Below are 17552 nucleotides of genomic sequence, written 5' to 3'. Positions count from 1 at the left end.
CGTGTACGTCTCTAGCGGGGGCAAGTAACTCCAACCGTGCTTGTCCTCTCCCAAAACGGCGTTGGTTCTTTTCTTGAAATGAACCTTGGAGGAGGGAAGGGCCGGGATTTAAAAGGCAGGAATTCCTGTCATGTGCTACAGCGGAGCTGCCGTAGCAACAGCAGCAGCAGCACCAGCACCAGCAGCAGCAGCGAGTCATTGAGTGAGACTGCACCATTTTCTTCTCACCCTGCATAGAGGTGTGGTTGGAAGCGGCAGTAAACTGCACCCCCACCCCCAGCAGTTCCTCAGAGGTGGCCTCTTCCTGGCTCCAGTCGGAAGACACAGACTGTCTGGAGGAGTCCCCAAAGACTGTTCCAATTGGTGATGTGTGTCTAAGGAAGGCTTTTTCAACTAGTAGGATGCTTGCCGGCACTTGCGGCCACCCTACTGCTCAAGAGCTCCGAGTCTAGTGCTCCGCCTTCCCCGGGGACCACTTCCGAGTGTGGGTGCACACCTATGCCTGCGTGTTGTGTGCAGGTGGGCGCTGCTGGGGGGCTTGGCCTGGGACCTTGGCACGTTCTGGTGAATTATGGGTGCTGCAGAGGCTGGAGCAAGATTATGACCTAGCTCGGGGGCGGAGTGGATTATTTCGTGAGTGCTCTGGCTGCCAGCCATTGCCCTGGTGGGCAAAATCACATCTCCATCTAGCTCTAAAATCACCTGGCTTGCTGGGGAGTGGAAACCGAGCTGCGGTAACTGCTTCTGCTGATTTTCTCTGCAAAATGGCTCACGCTGCTGCTTCTATTAAAAAAGTTCGAGAGGCCGAACTGGATGAAAAGGAAAAAAACCTTGAGAGAGAGAGAAAAAAACAACGGAAAATCCCCAGGGAACGTATGGAACGGAAAAGAAAGGTATGAAGAGCATCCCTTTAACCCCTTCCCTCTGAGGCTCTGGGTAGAACCATCCAGCCTCAGAACTGGCAACTTCATCTTCCCTTCCCTCCATCATTCCCCTGCACCATTTCCAAGCTCAGTTTGCAGCCTATAGCTCATGTCCAAATTTGCTGCATTGGGAGGAGATGCCTGAGCAGGGCAAATTTCCTTCCCTTTAACCACGCAAAGCCTTCACGTCGTTTTTCTCAGTTATGGGTACTCAGTCTCAGAGCCAGGTGCTTTATTTCTCCAAGTAACTCTGAGCACTTGTCATAGTAGAAGGAAGGGGCTGATTTATGGTTGGAAGGTTAAAGTATTTTCCCCTTTTGGTTCCTCATCTCTACTACTACATCTTCAGCACTGCGCCTTCTCACGGACTGTATATTCGATGTAGGTCTCTGATTAAGAATAAACCACAGGTTTTATTTACTCATTTTTCTTTCCCCCTTCTGAAGGTTGACACTGTTCTGTGTGAAACTGCTCTAAGAATACTGGTGCAGTGAGCCGTGTCCCAGCATCTTTAAAATTTTAATTCGTTTATTTTCTGGTTTCCCTCATTAATCTCATGATTCATAGCAATTAAGCGAAAAGACTAAGGTTAAATAATGGGAAGAAATGTTGTTTCTCTTTACATTAAACTCTGGACCTGTCACGTTCTTTTAAAATGTTCTATTCTTTAAAATAGAAATAATCATACAACCTGGTGGAACGGAAATAGTCCTTTGGCCAGTGGTCTGGTTCTAAAGGGAAAGATCTCTGTAAATGTCTTAATTAACGAAGTAGGTCACTGAATAATTTCAGGATGTAATAAATGGCATATTGCATTAGCAAAGCATAAAAATAGTGATTTGTACACAAGCTGTTGTTAAACATAACTCCAGGGTTGGGAATGCATTGCAGATCTAGATGCTTAATAATCCATATGCTCAATGCCTTTTTGCCCCCCTTCCTCAGTAATAGGAAGTTATGTTTACCTTTCCATTTTGGGGGATGTTATTTTTGCCACATTTTTGGAAAGACACTTGAGGACCCACATTGAACTGAGCCCTTACTACGTAGGGATTTATCCCATTTCAGTTTTATTACTTATTTTATCGCTAGTTAGCGTAAGTTACTATTATTAGGCAACATAATTAAATAAAATTGGCAGTATAGTTTCCCTTTTGGGGGAAAACTTTAATATTGCTTGTCTGACCTTTAGAAGGCCTTGCCTCAAGGATGCAGTCATTCTTTATTATAATATCAAAAGTATTATTGACCCTTTCTGTGGGAGTTGGCTTCCTTCTTGACAACTACTACAGTTCTGCTTCTAATCCTTCAAGTGAAACATTGCTATATGAAGCAATTTCCTGTGATTGTATCTTTTTTTCTTTTTCTTTTTCTTTCTTTCTTTCTTTCTTTTTTTTTTTAATCTTGTGTTCTCCCAAAAATAGTGTATTACTTCCCGGTCAGGACTGTTTATTCAGCCTTCAGTTGTGACCTAGTAATGTCATGTCGCTAGAGTACCATGCATACACCTAGGAAATTTCTCGGTCTCACTCTGGTTTGTTTCTGTTTCTGGTTCATTTTTCCCCTTTTCTATACTTTATTAAAATTGAAAGACTACCTCACTGAAATGAAGTAGTGCCAAGAGTTATTGATAATCTCTGTTGCTTGGATGCTGCTTTGCTTTAGCTTGAATCCAACATGGTGGGCAAGATCATTGGTTAATAATGTGGTCATAGGACAGGATTATCTGATCTTCACATCTAGATAATACCATTAAGCTAGAACCAAAGAAACTTGGAGGAATAATGGCATAGTTATCATTTGTTCCTGTTCTTGACCTCTTTCTCTTTTTTTAAAACATACCTACCCGCCCTCTTCCTTTTTCTACTGCAGATGCATGTGGTATTTTATGAGTATTTACACAGCACAACAAATGCTTGCTTAAAGAGTGGCTGAGATATTTAGCTGTATCAGATTAATTTTTTAGCTCCCCACCCATAACTACTTGAGCCAGTTCTAAATTCTGGTTTGAGAGAAGAAAAATTTACCTCACTGTTATGCTTTAAGGTTTGGAGAATAGTAGTTCATAAAGAAATGAGAAAGGGATAGTTGCCTATTAGTGGCACTCTGGAACAGCATCTCCAGAAAATGACCTAAAAATTATACTTTATTTGCTGTTGCCATTTTACAATTATAAAGAAATACATCAGTTGTAATGAGGATTAAAAGTATCAGTTACATATCTGTTTGTAAAAATTATTTTGCTAATAAACTTGTTTACTTACAAAATTCAGATGAGACTTGTCTTAGTGCAGACAAGAGCCAGCTATGGAGCTTGAAAAAAATATGTAAGCTGATTATGAAAAGATTTCTACTGACAGATGAATTATTAAGTATTAAATCAATTAGGCTGCTTCATATTTGTATATCATTTTAGGATTCTTTTCTAAACTTGCTGTTGATTACAAGAATCTTTGCATTATGATTTTGTACTCCATAAAACATTTTAAATAAATTTTAATTACTGTAAACATGAAATACATTGCATGCTTTGCTATAAGCCCTCTACCATATTGTTGGTTGTGTGGTTTTTTAAAAATGGCTACGTTTGTATAATAGGAGATCTAGTTTCAACTTCATTATAGGCCGAATTTATCTTAGAATAAAAATGTTCAGTCTTCAAGCTATAGTCTGGATAGTTAATATTTAAATATATTGTGTACCAAATGTGTTTTGTCATACTATGATAGAGCTAGAATATAACTTACCTTTAAGCAAAGGGACCAAGATTAAGATTAGTTGAAGCAAACTAAGTTTTTTGTTTTTTGTTTTTTGTTTTCGCTCAAAAGAGTACACTGACATTCTAGGTTTTTCTAGGAATAAGGATATTCCTATTCTAATTATTAGCTTATATTAAGTCATTTCTTTGTATGTCCACTGTCTTATTTTTACACTAGAATCTGAGAATTTTAAACTTGAGAATGATTCCCAAAGTCATGATTTCTCCCAGACTTATAAGACTGAGTTGTAGGGAGTGACTGCGAGTATAATATTCTTTCTAAAGTCATGAATACGGGCCTGAGGAGTTGTTTGGGGCAACAGTCCTTCCCGCTGCCCTCTCTTGCTCCCTCTCTCTCACAGCTGGAAAAAATATATTCTCTCTACAATCACATATATACTTTTTAAATTTGAAAAAACATTATTTCAGAGACTCTGCAAAAAAACAAAACAATTCCATCCTTGAAATAAAACATATACTTAAATAATATTTCTCATTTAAACTTATGATAACGAGCAATTTTCAAACAATTTGTATGTTTTCTATGTGTCAGCATGGACAACCCATTTTCCAATTCATCATAGTGTCTACAGCACTCACTGGAATTGTATGTCATAGAAGGCAATTTGAATGACCAGTTCTCAGCATTGTAATGCTTAAGAAGTTCTTCCTTTTTCTTTTAGTTTATACTGTTCAAAAAGCCAGAGTTCATGTTCCCCATAAAGTTGTAAGAGAATAATATTTATTTATTTATTTATTTATTTATTTATTTATTAAGGACTTTATTTATTTGACAGAGAAAGAGAGATCATAAGTAGGCAGAGAGGCAGGCAGAGAGAGAGAGAGAGAGGAGGAAGCAGGCTCCCTGCTGAGCAGAGAGCCTAATGTGGGGCTCGATCCCAGAACCCTGGGATCATGACCTGAGTGGAAGGCAGAGGCTTAACCCACTGAGCCACCCAGGTGCCCTGAGAATAATATTTATTGATAACCAATGTGGCTCTGTCTCAGCACTTTACATACATTGTACTGCTTAATCCTAAAACAGGTCTATACATTAGGGATTATTCTTGCCATTTTACAAATAAGGAAACTGAGACTCAGGCTCATGGAACTTGCTTAATCATATGTAACTATTATGTGCCGGAGCTGGGATTTGAACTCAGGGTTCAAAGTACTTTGGGAAAAAGAAGTAATGATTTCTTGGTTTTGTATCTACAATGAATGTAGGGCATAAGTAAATCATTTAATCTGCCATGCTTCAATTTCTTCATCTTCAAAATGTCTTCCTACAACTGAAAGGAATTTAATTACTGTGAGGATAAGTTCAATGATCTGTTTGAGATGAAACTATAAATTTAAGTTTATGATTCTATCATGATTGCATCAAGATATTTCATGAGATTTCTTGGAAAATCAAATAATAAGAGTCAGCATTTGCTCCTTAGATACAGCAGTTGATGTCAATGATAGACAATGGTATATTATCATTCTTTGATACAATTTTATCAGGATCTTGAAATGTATTTTCACATTTTTTAAGCTGACACAGAAAGGTGATTTTGTAGGGGATTACACAGAAAGCAAACTTTTTTCCAAGTCCTTTTTATTGAACTTCATAGAAGATGTTCTGATCAGTTCTTTGCTTTTATTTTTTATGTCGATAATTTTTATCTTGAAGAGAACAAGTTTCACTGTTTTGGGATAACCTTTGGAAACCTGCTCCCCCACCTCCCACCCACCACTATATTCTCCTTGCTCACATGGTTATTAAGTTGATGGCAACGAGAGTACTTGTTCAGTATATACAACGCACTTATCACCAAGTTGTAGAGGTACATAAAGAGATGGAGACTTGTTAAAGTTACTAATTAGTGTACTTCAGTCAAATGGAAGAATGTTATTTGCAAGTGTGGAGAGGAATGTGTTCTAGAACTTTTGAATTGCATTATAAGTTGTAAATGAATGTTGAAAACAATGGGTGACTGTGCCATTTCCCTGGTGGTTTGTGGTGAACCCTGTTGTGTAGGAGGAAGGTGTCTAGTTCAGTCATCTTTCTTGTCTTTGAGTCTTCTGCAAGGCACTCAGCAGCCTGATTCCAAATGGAAGGCCAACTCTGAGAGCAATGATACTTAGCCAAGAACCAAGTACACAAAGATTTCTGGGCACCAAACCAAATATAATATGATTAAAAATACAATGACAACATAATAATGTGGTCCTGTATAATGTATTACATGCTAAAACTATTCAAAAATGGCAAATCCCAGTAACATTTTTTAAGGGGCAAAGGAAGAGGGAGAGAGAGAATCTTAAGCAGGCTCCATGCCTAGCACAAAGCCCAATGCAGGGCTTCATCTCACAACCCTAAGATCATGACCTGAACTGAAATCAAGAGTCAGACGCTTCACGACTGAGCCACCCATGTGCGTCCCCAATAACATTTTTTAGGACTTATGTCAAATTGTCTTGATTTCTTACAACCCCTTCATCAATATATCAGTACTAACAGAAACCACACTAACATAAGGTAGATTGGTGAGGTCTTGAGCTTTATCTGGACATTTGCTATTCTTATGTCCTAATGTCTACTCATAAATAAAAACAAAGCTTTTGCTGATTTGATTTCCCATTGAGTCTAAATAAATATGCTCAGGTCTATCTATTCACATCTAGAGGCTTTATGGAATCATGGTTTTTTTAAAAAGCACTTTCTTCTTCTTTAACACTGTTTCTTTTCCCATTCTTAGTTGCATTCACAAACCCTGTCTTGGCTAGAACAATTATCTTTACAGAAATGACCTGCACTCTTAATGGTATTCTTTGCCAGTACTGTAAGTCTGGGTTTTTATTAGTTTAATTATAAAGAACTTCTTTTAACCGTTGAGTGGTGACAACCAGCTTAGGGTGACAGCTTAGGGTGACTTTGTAGGATTGTGGCAAAAATAGACCCAATTACAAGGCTTGAGATAAGTGTTTAAGAAGACTGTTACAAGACACAATCTTAATGTAAAGAAGCTACTATAAGTGAGTTTAATTTATTAATGGAATCTAAAATCTTTAAACAGAACCCAATATAATTTTTCCCCTTTCTTGTTACATTAATCTGAGTTCATATAAATTATTTTATCTTAAAAAAAGTTCAAATTAATTCATTGGTGATCTTTATTATCTAACTTTTAATTTTATATGTTACCTTATTCATCAGTAATGATATTTCCAGCACATTTTGACATTGCACAGAGTACTGAAAACTTTTTATAGAGGTATTGAAGGAGTCAGTGAAAATACAGGGAAGTTAAGAATTCTGCTCACATATTTAATGATCTTTTTGTGTTTGTGTTTTCAATTATGTCACCCTTTCTCATTTGTATTTCTCAAAATAATTTCTTCCTCACAAAAAAAAAAATACTTTTATTCTCAGTGACAGGGACACTGTGCATTAAATTAGGAATAGTACAAAGAAGGCAATTTGCAAAATCTGAAGTTCTACATAAATTGCTAGTGGAATCATCAGCTATTTGAGTGTGACCCTTTTTCTCCAGAAATGACTCGTGATTTTAAGTGTGTACAGTGTTATGGAAAATCTCATCAGAGTGCTCTAGCTTCATCCTAGTTATAATAAATCAGAATCTTGGGGATAGACTAAGAGAGAAAGGAAACTGTAATCTATACATTTTTAAAGCTACCCAGGTGATTCCTACGAGAATTAGAATCCACTGGAATAAATATTTCTATCCCTCTCCTTCCCTGGCCCCCACTCTTAAACTCTGTTCCATTTTTAAATTTGGAACAATAACAAATTTACCAGTATAACTGCCATTGAGAAAAATTTTCCCTTTGTTAATAAGGAGGCACCCTGGCAACCTTTCTAAAGTCTAATGAGACTAATTGGCCTATATAATAACCAATTAATTCTGAACACAGGAAGAACCAAGTGTTTAAGAGACAAGCTATAAAGCTTCATGATGTGTATGACCATCTCTGCTCGAAATGGAGTAAACTTCAGGAATGAGGCTTGTGTGTTTGAGTTCTGTTAACTAAGCTCAAAGAAAATCAGAGTTAGGTCAGCTAGGTTTTTGAAGGAAGGCCACTAAAATGTGATTTAAAAGTTACGTCTTAAACAGATTTTGCTATTTTTAATAAACTCAAGCAAATGTCCTAGGGATTTAACTGGTAACTTAGCAGCCTTGGCATCCTCAAACCTTTAGAGATGTCAACACTTCTGGAACTCCTCATGTGTGTCAACAGCTACTTTTTGTTTCTTATAACTGACTTTGATAGATTTCCTGTATCATATCAAAAATCATATACATTGGCATGAATGCAGGGAAAGAAGAAGGAATGAGCAACTCATAGAGGATTTATCTCCTCTAATTCTTCATATATTTCTCTTTATATTTCTAATTCATCAACTTCTTACAGTGCCAGGTTTTTTGCTTATTTGTTTCTTATGTTTTTGTTTTTTGCGTGAATATTTTACCAACTGCTTTCTCATTCTCTTCCCAGTTCCCCATAGCTGCCACCAGGGCACCAAAGAGGGATTCTCCACCAGTTTGTGCAGAATTCTGGAATGGACTTTTTAGCATGGACTGTTGGAGTTACTGCTTCTGTTTCCCCTTTATCTTTCCCATTAGGGCCTCACTGCAATTCAACCTAGCCTTTTCTAGAGGAGTTCCCTTATTGTATATCATAACTATGCTGCCTATGTCATGGGGAACACCTCAGTAGAAGTATTGGTCTCAGGTTGGGATACCAGGATCGAGAGAGGGAGCCCCACATAGGCTTCTGCGCTCATCAGGGAGTCTGCTTCTCTTCCTCGCCCTCTCCCCCTGCCCCTCCCCCTGCCTATGTGCATTGGCCTGCACATGTGCTCTCTCTCAAATAAATAAATAAATCTAAAACAAAAACAAAAACAAGGCAGAAGTGTAGATTGACAATGACCTCTCTTTTTATGTGTCTGTATGGGAGTAATGATGATTTTCCCAAATGCCTATATATATATCAGGGGAGTGATTTAAAGTCTAGGTTAAATTTAAAAAAAAATTATATTAACATTACAAACATGAACTCTGAGAATCTGCATTAGTTTTATTATGAATACAAAGATCAAACATTACTTTTGTGTTTGAAACCAAGTACAGCTGTCAACGCTTTCAAGACTTTAAGCAAAATAAAAGATAGATTTAAGGTGTAAGGGTATAAAGAATAAGCAACATACCAGAAAAGTGTTTACTAACATAATAAGTGGTATTTATGCAGAATTACCAGATACTTCTAAAGCTCATAAAGATAAATTTAGGAGACCTGTGTTTAATTCTATCTACTTAACTGTGATGTTAGGTAAACAAATTGATCTGACCTTAGTTTTCCTGCTATAAAATGATAAGAACCTGAGATGTGTTAAATTCTTTCTCTTCTTGTATGACTACACCATTTTTAATTGTGTCTTTGCTGCTTTTGATTTTTACAAATGATTGAGGTATTCAGGGGGGATCTCCAAGTTTTTCTTTATTTAATAGGGATTTTTGTTGTTGTTTTTGAGCTCAACCTATGTCCAAGACACAGTGCCTTCATCCAAGGGATTCTCAGACCACCTGGGGTAATAGGTACCTTCACAGGTAACAAGAATAAAATGTTAGTTGGGCCATTAAGTTGGATTGGAGATTGTCTATTTTCTATATGTATTATGTAAGTTTTCTTTAGTAGGCCTTGTGTTCATAAGTTCTTATCTGGCAGAAGAAATAATGGAAGGAGATAGTTCCTGTTGTGGTACTTGACATTTTCTGAAATTTGTTAAGACAGGATATGTATGAAATGAAGTAATCTTATGAAAGTGTGTGGTCATTTTTCTGTTGTATTTCAGATGCTGATTTGAGTCACTTGGCGGAAAAAAAGTTTACTGTGGCTCCCTTATGTTCTGTGAATCCTCTGAATACTGATAAATACCATGACTTACAAATCCACAGAGCAATATTGTCATGGTGTCTTTAATCATTTGACAAAGATATAATGGCAGTCATGACGGCTGCCGTTACGCTGCAGGGTGCTGTGTTGAACCAGAGCCCACTGTAAACACGTGAACCTCAGCAGTTCACACACCCATTCAACTGTACAGCTCAGTGAAAATAAGACACTGCCTGAGTTCTTCCAGGAGCAGAAGTACAAACTTCCTCCTTATTTATGGTTCATGCCTCAAACTGGGCCAGAATGCTTAATTAAACCATGTCACATTCTGAAACAACTGAAACCCATAAAGTGTAAGTGGGACAGCTTACCTGGAAACAGTAACTCCCTTGAGAGTAGGGGTCACTTGGGAACTGAGAAGCTTTTGTTCAGGATGGTCACCTTCAAAGCACGGGGCTTTGGTGTGGGTTCTGAGGGACAGGACTCCAAGACTGGGTGTGGGTGGTGGGGGGGAAGACATCTGTGTAAGCACAAGTTGTCCTTACTGGGGAGAAGGCAGATGACAAAGGACCAAGTGGCAGATGCCGACTCTGACTATAAACACTTTATCAAATTGTATAAGGGCCTTTTATATAACATAAACCACTCATACTCAGTTATTTAACACAAAAAGCAGTATTTCTGAACTTCTGGCTTTTCTGCTAGAAAATAGCACTGGAGAGATAGAAGAATTTGTAATAAAATAATATGAGAAATATTTTGCCATGAAGGAAGCTGGATAACTGAGATGCATTCCTCTTTCATCACTGAAATTGGCCTTCTCACGTGATCTTTCTGGGTTATGTATTCCATAGTGAGTCGTATAAGAGCTTTTGAAATGATTTAGTCACTCCAATGATCTATAAAATTCTATAAAATTTGATTAGTCAAGAAACTCAGATAATTATGCTTTCTAGTTTTGATTACATTTTCTACTTACAGTCAACCAGAAGCTCTTTCAGATAGTACTTGTTTGGTTCTCTTCCTTCTTGTGCTGGATAAAAAAAATTAACATGCTTCATTTTCCACCAATTATCTCCTCTATTTTCAATGCAAGTTTGATGTATGTAGCACCTGTAATATAATGCAGGATTCTGCAGTCCCTTGGATCAAAGAATTATTACATGAATAACTAGTATGAGCTAAATTTTATGTTAAGAGTCATCAAGACTGTGGATGTTAAAGAATATTTTTTTCTCAAGCAATTTCTCTTCTACATAGGTATTTAAGGTTAATGTCAATGGGGACAATGTAGAGGACAGTGCTAGATCAGGTGTTACAGCTTCTTATTTTTATAGAGGTTGCGAACTTCAAGCTGGGCCTTGGGAAGATAGTTAAGGTTGGCTTACCTGGAGAGAACATCTGAGTACACACATAGGAGTTGATGAACAGCCTGGCATGACATGACCACAGTGACAAGGGCTGGGTAGGAGCTGGTAGGTAGTTAGAAATAATGCTGACTTCACAGGAAGGAAGAGGTAATTAAACTCAATAAGGCAAAAAAGAAAGAAAAAAAAAGAAAAGAAAGAAACTATGGAAGTTCATATGATAATGTAAGATTATGGGGAGGAAGTGGACATTATCCAGGATGCTGTGAAGTCATCCAGGAGAGAGGAACAGGGCAGGATTAGAAGAGTTGCACAGGAAAACTCAGTGGGGAGGGAAACAGGATGGATATTAGCACTCAACTGGGAATAGTGGGGGAAAAAAAGATAAATAAACATGATTTAAGATTACACATTTCAATGATATTTAAAAGATGGTGGTGTCATTGACAGAAACAAAAAAGAAGTTCAAATATAACTCAGGAGGAAAATAAAAATGCATTGCTTTCCATATGGTGAATTTGAAAAGGTAGCAAGAAGATATCTGTCATACTTAAATACAAAAAAATTGTATATGTAAAAGGTCAAAAAGTAAAAAATCTTTCTGGTTTGGTATAGGGAAAGAAGTGTGGAATGTCAAGTCAGAATATACTGTTCAGCTCTACCACATTCTGGTGATCTGACCCTCAAATTGATTTTCTTTTTGGTCAATCTGGGTTAATAACAATTAACTCTAATAATTAACAAATGTATATCACAAAGTAGTTGTAAGGACTAAAAGGAAACCATGTTTCTGACATCACTATGCTTCATGCTATTATTCATTATTATATTTTTAGGTTCTCCATTCTTTTATGTGGGAGAAGGAAAAAAAGGATCAGTATAAACTCATTGCTTTTAATATTTAATTTTAATTTAATTTAACTTTTAGTTTATTTTTTAAATTTAAATTTTTTATTTTAAATTACTAGATTTAAATTATTTAATTTATATATACATATACATATATATGTATACATAAAAGGGAATTGTATATAGAAGTGTGCTGTGTCTATACATACATATGTTTCCTAGCTCTGTCCACTGGGAGGGTCTGACAGCAATGATGCCTCAGTAGTGATGAGCCATGTATCACCCAGATTTTTTCTAAATACCATTTTTCAATGGAAGGAACCAAAAACTTCCCGGGGAAATGGCCAATTCAAGAAAAGAAATGCTCAGAAAATGACAGGGCATGCCCACCTGAAGGAGCTCCCAATGACCTGCTGTAGAGAAGTTTGTGCAACAAAATAATAATGAAAATAAGGCATTATAACTCATAGAATAAAATAAATACCTATGAGTTCTTTCTAACAGGAATAAAAAGTTGAATAAATGAACAGATAAGTAGGGAGAAGGAAGTGTTTTCTTCTAGTAGAATTTCACTTAACAAATCTGGAGGAAATCATGTAAATTGTAACTAATACAAAGGTCAGCAATCTAGTCTATTTGATAGTTCAAACTATCAAGTGTTCTATTAGTGAATTGTTTTTAACTACAGAATTCAGTGAAATTTAGCTGATTGTGTCCAAGTCATCACAGAAGGAAAAATTTAAGAGATACAATCAACTTGTATAGTTTAAAATAGCTTTTGCTCTCTCTTGAACTCCCAGGCACATTCAGAAAAAGAGATTGTTATATTTTTAATAAAGACAGTGAAATTATAAATGCAAAACAGGATTGTGTTGGGTTTTTAAAACATGTATTTCTGCAGGGTTTTGCATGATCTGCTGTTTTAGGAAATAGTACATGTAAAGAACTTCTGTATAGTATGTTGAATGGTATAACCAAAATTATCAGAACAGTGTTTTGTTCGTGATAGTTTTTTTCCCCAAATTTCTGAAGTTGGCCTTTATAAATCCCATGTCTGCACCCTTGATGTAGATGATGTTGACACTGATGCAGGGCCTTCCTTATTTTTCATTTCATTCCTGAATTCTTTTTGAGTAAAATGATCATTTGAAAGATCTTTTCTTTTGGTGGAAGTGTGTTTATTTGCTGGTGATATTAAATATGTAATATATCAAATTACATTGACAACTAACATTTGTTTAGCATTTTTCATCTTCCTACTGGTATGGAAGATTTCATTCTACTTAGCATGACTTACTTGGATAGTTGTCTTACTTCTTTGCTTCTTTTTTGTAACTAAGACACACCAGAAATCTTTACGGGAACCTGTGTAATATGCTGCTTCTGATTGCAGTGGGCATAACATATGACGGAGTTATCCTTTTCACTTTGACCAATGAGAACTAACTTTCTCTTTTATTTACCATACTTGATTCTCTAATAATCTTCATGAGCAGGCAGCTGCTCTCCGTCTACAGATAATATTCTCACAACTAATGAATCACTCCCTGGTCTCTCCAAAAAGGGCCCTTCATTTCTCATTTTAATTAACTTTGCTACTGGATGGCCAAATTCAATAAAATTTTTCCTTCTGTTTTCTCTGCCTTTAGTAATTCACTTGCCTTTCTTAATCTAGCATGGTAAAATATTTAGATATGTAATGTTGGTTCCCTCTTGACATAGTTCTTAGTTATAATCAAGTGCATAATGATATTGTAAATTGAGCATGTATTTTAAGGGCCATAGAGTACTTGACTACTGATCGGAGACCACATAAGTACTCCTGTTAACATCACACACGTGTTCTCTTTGTAAATGAGAATCTTTGTATGATAACTTTGTGTGTATATCTTTGTATGATATCGTGATACCTAAATATGTTTACCTAGGGGAACTTTAGGTTCCTTTTCTAAGCCCATGCCCTTTGCTGTTGTAATAAACAAGATGAGAACAATATCCTGCCTAGAACAGCCTAACGCCCTGGTGTTACAGTATTTCACCAGCTTGCTGAGCCAATAATGATTACTGATTTTCTTCCTGTATATAGACACAGTAAATGCCCAACTGATTCTAAACATTAAATTACTCTTTTTGTGACCTAAACTCAACTTTGTCATAGGTTAGTCTTATGAATCAAACCTAGACAGAGAAGCTTATGTGGGTATGTAACAAACCCTTGTTACAGAATGACACATAACCAGAGCTCTTAACGTTTTGTGATCAACTCTTCTCAAGTGCATATATTAACAAGGAAATTCAAGACATTACAAAAGAGGGCACAAAAGAATTTTCTGGAGAAATATCTTTTATATCTTTCTTTGTATCAGTGATATTTAAATGTTAGTTCATTGTGTTTGCATCTAAAAGTCATACTAATGTTTAAGAACTACAAAAACCCTTTAATTAATAGCTTTGTAAACTATTAATTTAACTATTTGCAATACAAGTTTTCTCACCTTTGTAGGACTTGAAACATGAGTCTGGAGTACATGAAGTCCATTGCATCAGGCCGGCAACATCCTCTGCTAACTCCTATTTGCACTGTTTCTCCCCAAAGCCTTGATTCTTGTTTACACTCAGTACATATTAATGACAAGTTCTGCTGCCCTAAAGCAGGGTTAAACTCCCTTGTTTAACTTTCCTTGTTCTCTTCCTGCTCTGTTTTTGATGACTGTCACTCAAGCTCCTATGATGAGGTGTCTGCATACTAGTGACTCAGGTATACGGGTTATCCAGATGTAGGTTACATCTGACTGGCTGACATCTAGCTTCCATTTCTTCTAAGACGGATCAGTGCTCCATTGATCTGTAAAAAGGTTTGAAGGGTCCCTCCTCTGATATGTGTAGGTTTCCTCCATTTGAAAGCTGCTAAAAGGCATGTCCATGGTTGTAATGCAAAAGGAGCAAAAAGCAAGGCCTTAAAGTGTGATGTTCATTTAGACTTTAAAGACCAGTCACGTGATTGTGTCATGTCAGAGTATTTTACAGATTTTCAAGTGGGGAGAAACCTGTAGAACAGAACACCAAAGACACACTTCTGTTCCAACAAGCAGCATATTGTAACCAAGTTTAAAACCTAACATTCCTGCACACCAAAGCACAGTAGAGTTAAAAGGGATCTTTGTGATTCCACATATGCTAAAGAAGCAGTGTTTCTCTGTGTGAAACCACATGGATTTTCCTGGATGACTCAGGGATAAAAACACATCCGGGCAAGATATGACAGTGAAATGTATAGACAAAAGCTTTAAGGGTTCAAAGGCTTTTTCTTTTTTTTTTCCTTCTCTTTCCTCTTTGAGCTCAATTATCATTTCATGCCATGGAGTAAATAGGTCAAGAATTTGACCTAACAGAGTAGTAAAGTTGACTAGGAAAATGCCTCTCCCATATAAAAGAAAGAAATAGAATACTATTCTGAGATGTCACAACTATCAGACCAGAAATTCTAATACAACTTCCTTAGAGGGTTGTTTGTTGTTATTATTGTTTTTCTAGTGAGCTCATTTCAAAGTAGGTTCTTATTTGAGAAAACCCATGTTTGCAGTTCTGTTCTTAAGGTGATGTGTATGTATATATGCATCATGCATATATATACATATATATCTGTATTTCTCAAAATTTTATTTTTATATGTGTTTTAATATCTCTCTCTTTACTTTTTATCTTCTGAATTTCCAATGTATTGAAATTACAGTGTTGCTGTTTTCCTATAGTATGTACTTCAGGGAATGATTGTTTTAATAAGATTTGACAAAGGGATGGGTCCTTTTCCTAAGTATGTGAAATTGAAAACAAATTTTGTAAGTTAAAAAGTATTGAAATTTAAAGTATATTGGATCCTTCCACAGAGCACCATTGTACTTTGCAGCTATAACCTGAGGTTTGGTGGTACATTTTCCACCAGACACAGCCCATGAGGGCATTTGGGATCTGGCTTTAGAACAGATGTAGCTGCAGACACTGGACCCCACAGAGTACGCCAGGCATAGGATCACATACCACTGAGATACACAGAAATATTTCCAACCTCTCAAGAAACAAAGCAAAGAGGGTAGGGGGAGCCTCAGAAGAGTCGTAATATGGTTTACATGGGGACGAGGTCTCTACTAATGAGATTATAGGAAGACAGGATGGTTGGAATTATCAAGTGCTCAAACCGTCTGTACTACCTGTATCTCTGACAATCAAAATATTATCAAAGGAGATGTCTAAGTCCTAGATCTTCAACAGGATTCTGTTGTAAGAGTGGGGGACAGATGAAGTAGGTCTTGCAGACCCAAAATTCAAATGGCTAATGTGAAGTTAGTTTATCAAACAGCAGATGGAAGTAGTTCTAGAATTTCCTGAAAGTTGGTTTTTTCACTGGACCACAGAGAAAACCCAAGGTCAGAAATACATAGGGAACTAAGAAAGGAAGACTACTGTGGTACCGTTGGCTACAGACACAAAAAAGGTCGTTAGCACATAAAGGTCTTTAAATGTCATTTCCCCTCTGCTGAACAATAAGGTCAGGGGGTCTGTATGATGCCTTTATAACACAGAAAGATCCATCTCTCCTCATCTTAATGTGGGATAATAATAAACTGAGATATATTGGGTTATAAAATAAAGCAGCAAAAATTGAATATTACCAAAATAGAAATAAAATATTTTAGTAAAACTGACATTTTAAAATGTCAGTGGTTAATGGAAGCTACGTTTACTCTTATTGATGATTCTTTTTTTAGGAAGAATTTAGCATAAAGTCAAATTCTCATGACATCCTTCTTGATCAAATACAATGTGACCTATGTGTTTAATAAAATTTGATAAAATTTGAATGTAACTTTGCCATATAGTCTAATGAGTTATCAAAATGTGAAGTCATAAGTGAATGATATTTCCATAGGGATTTAGACCCTAGAAATTCTCATTTTAAACAGTGGAATGTCATTAAAAAAAGAAGGCAAGACTGAATTTTTATGGTGCTCTCTTCAAGATGTGCCTTTACTGCAGTTAACATGTATCTGAATTACTGATGTCTACTAGTGGCAACGAGTGAGAGTTCTGCCTGAACACTTGGTTGTTTATCATGAAGAAAAGCAGGAAATGCATGTTTTTTCTATGACTGCTTGCTATAGGCTGATAACTGTCAGGTATTTTTGTGTTTATGAATTTGCTGTATTATTGGTAGTTGTCTACCAAAGGTTAGTGTTTGCGTTGAAAGTAAAACATGTTAGAAGTAAAGGAATATATGAAGAAATTAAGAAAAACAGTGGAGAGAAGGAGAAAGAATTGAGCATGATAGATAAAAAGCAATGTCGGAGAAGGTCATGGTCAAAAGGAAGTGAGGTCTGTGAAGAGGGTTAAATGTGACGATAAGGGCAGAGATCTATGGGGGGCCCATCATCATCAATAAAAATGGCAACCAATCATGAAAGAACACAGAGCAGCTCTACAGATGGAAAGAATGGAATGAAAAGAGGTTTCCACCGTACATAATACCTTAGAGGCTACAGAGTAACATTAATACTTTAGAGGCCAAGCCAAGAGTAACAGTGTGTGTGTGTTTGTGTGTGTGTCTGTATGTGTGTGCGTAGACAGTCATTGTAAGAGAATCTATTTGTACCTCTAGAGAACAACTGGGACAGTTCTCTGGCTTTAGCAGTGATTACTCTATGTAGGTTTTAGACATGACTGACATATCGGCAATATCCACTATTGTGATCAATA

At 36.5% G+C, this 17552-nt stretch overlaps 1 protein-coding gene across 18 annotated transcripts in view; it reads left to right on the top strand.

Moving 5' to 3' along the window:
* Positions 1 to 17552, top strand: part of ANK2 (ankyrin 2) — a 323587-nt gene that overhangs the window by 69786 nt on the left and 236249 nt on the right. For 2 of the 18 annotated variants that reach the window (XM_045085496.1, XM_045085501.1), the window contains exon 1: positions 340 to 893. The exons of 11 other annotated variants lie outside the window; for them this stretch is intronic. In XM_045085496.1, the coding sequence (XP_044941431.1) occupies positions 765 to 893 (129 nt within the window). In that variant the 5' untranslated portion in view covers positions 340 to 764. Of the gene's footprint in view, positions 1 to 163; positions 894 to 17552 lie in introns of those variants that run through there. 5 more of the 18 variants (XM_045085504.1, XM_045085511.1, XM_045085488.1 and 2 more) reach the window with 4 other exon arrangements.

Source organism: Mustela putorius, unplaced genomic scaffold, assembly GCF_011764305.1.
Source record: "Mustela putorius furo isolate JIRA1106 unplaced genomic scaffold, ASM1176430v1.1 tig00000868_pilon_pilon_pilon, whole genome shotgun sequence".
Lineage (NCBI taxonomy): Eukaryota > Metazoa > Chordata > Mammalia > Carnivora > Mustelidae > Mustela > Mustela putorius.
This window is presented reverse-complemented; position numbering and strand designations above follow the sequence as displayed.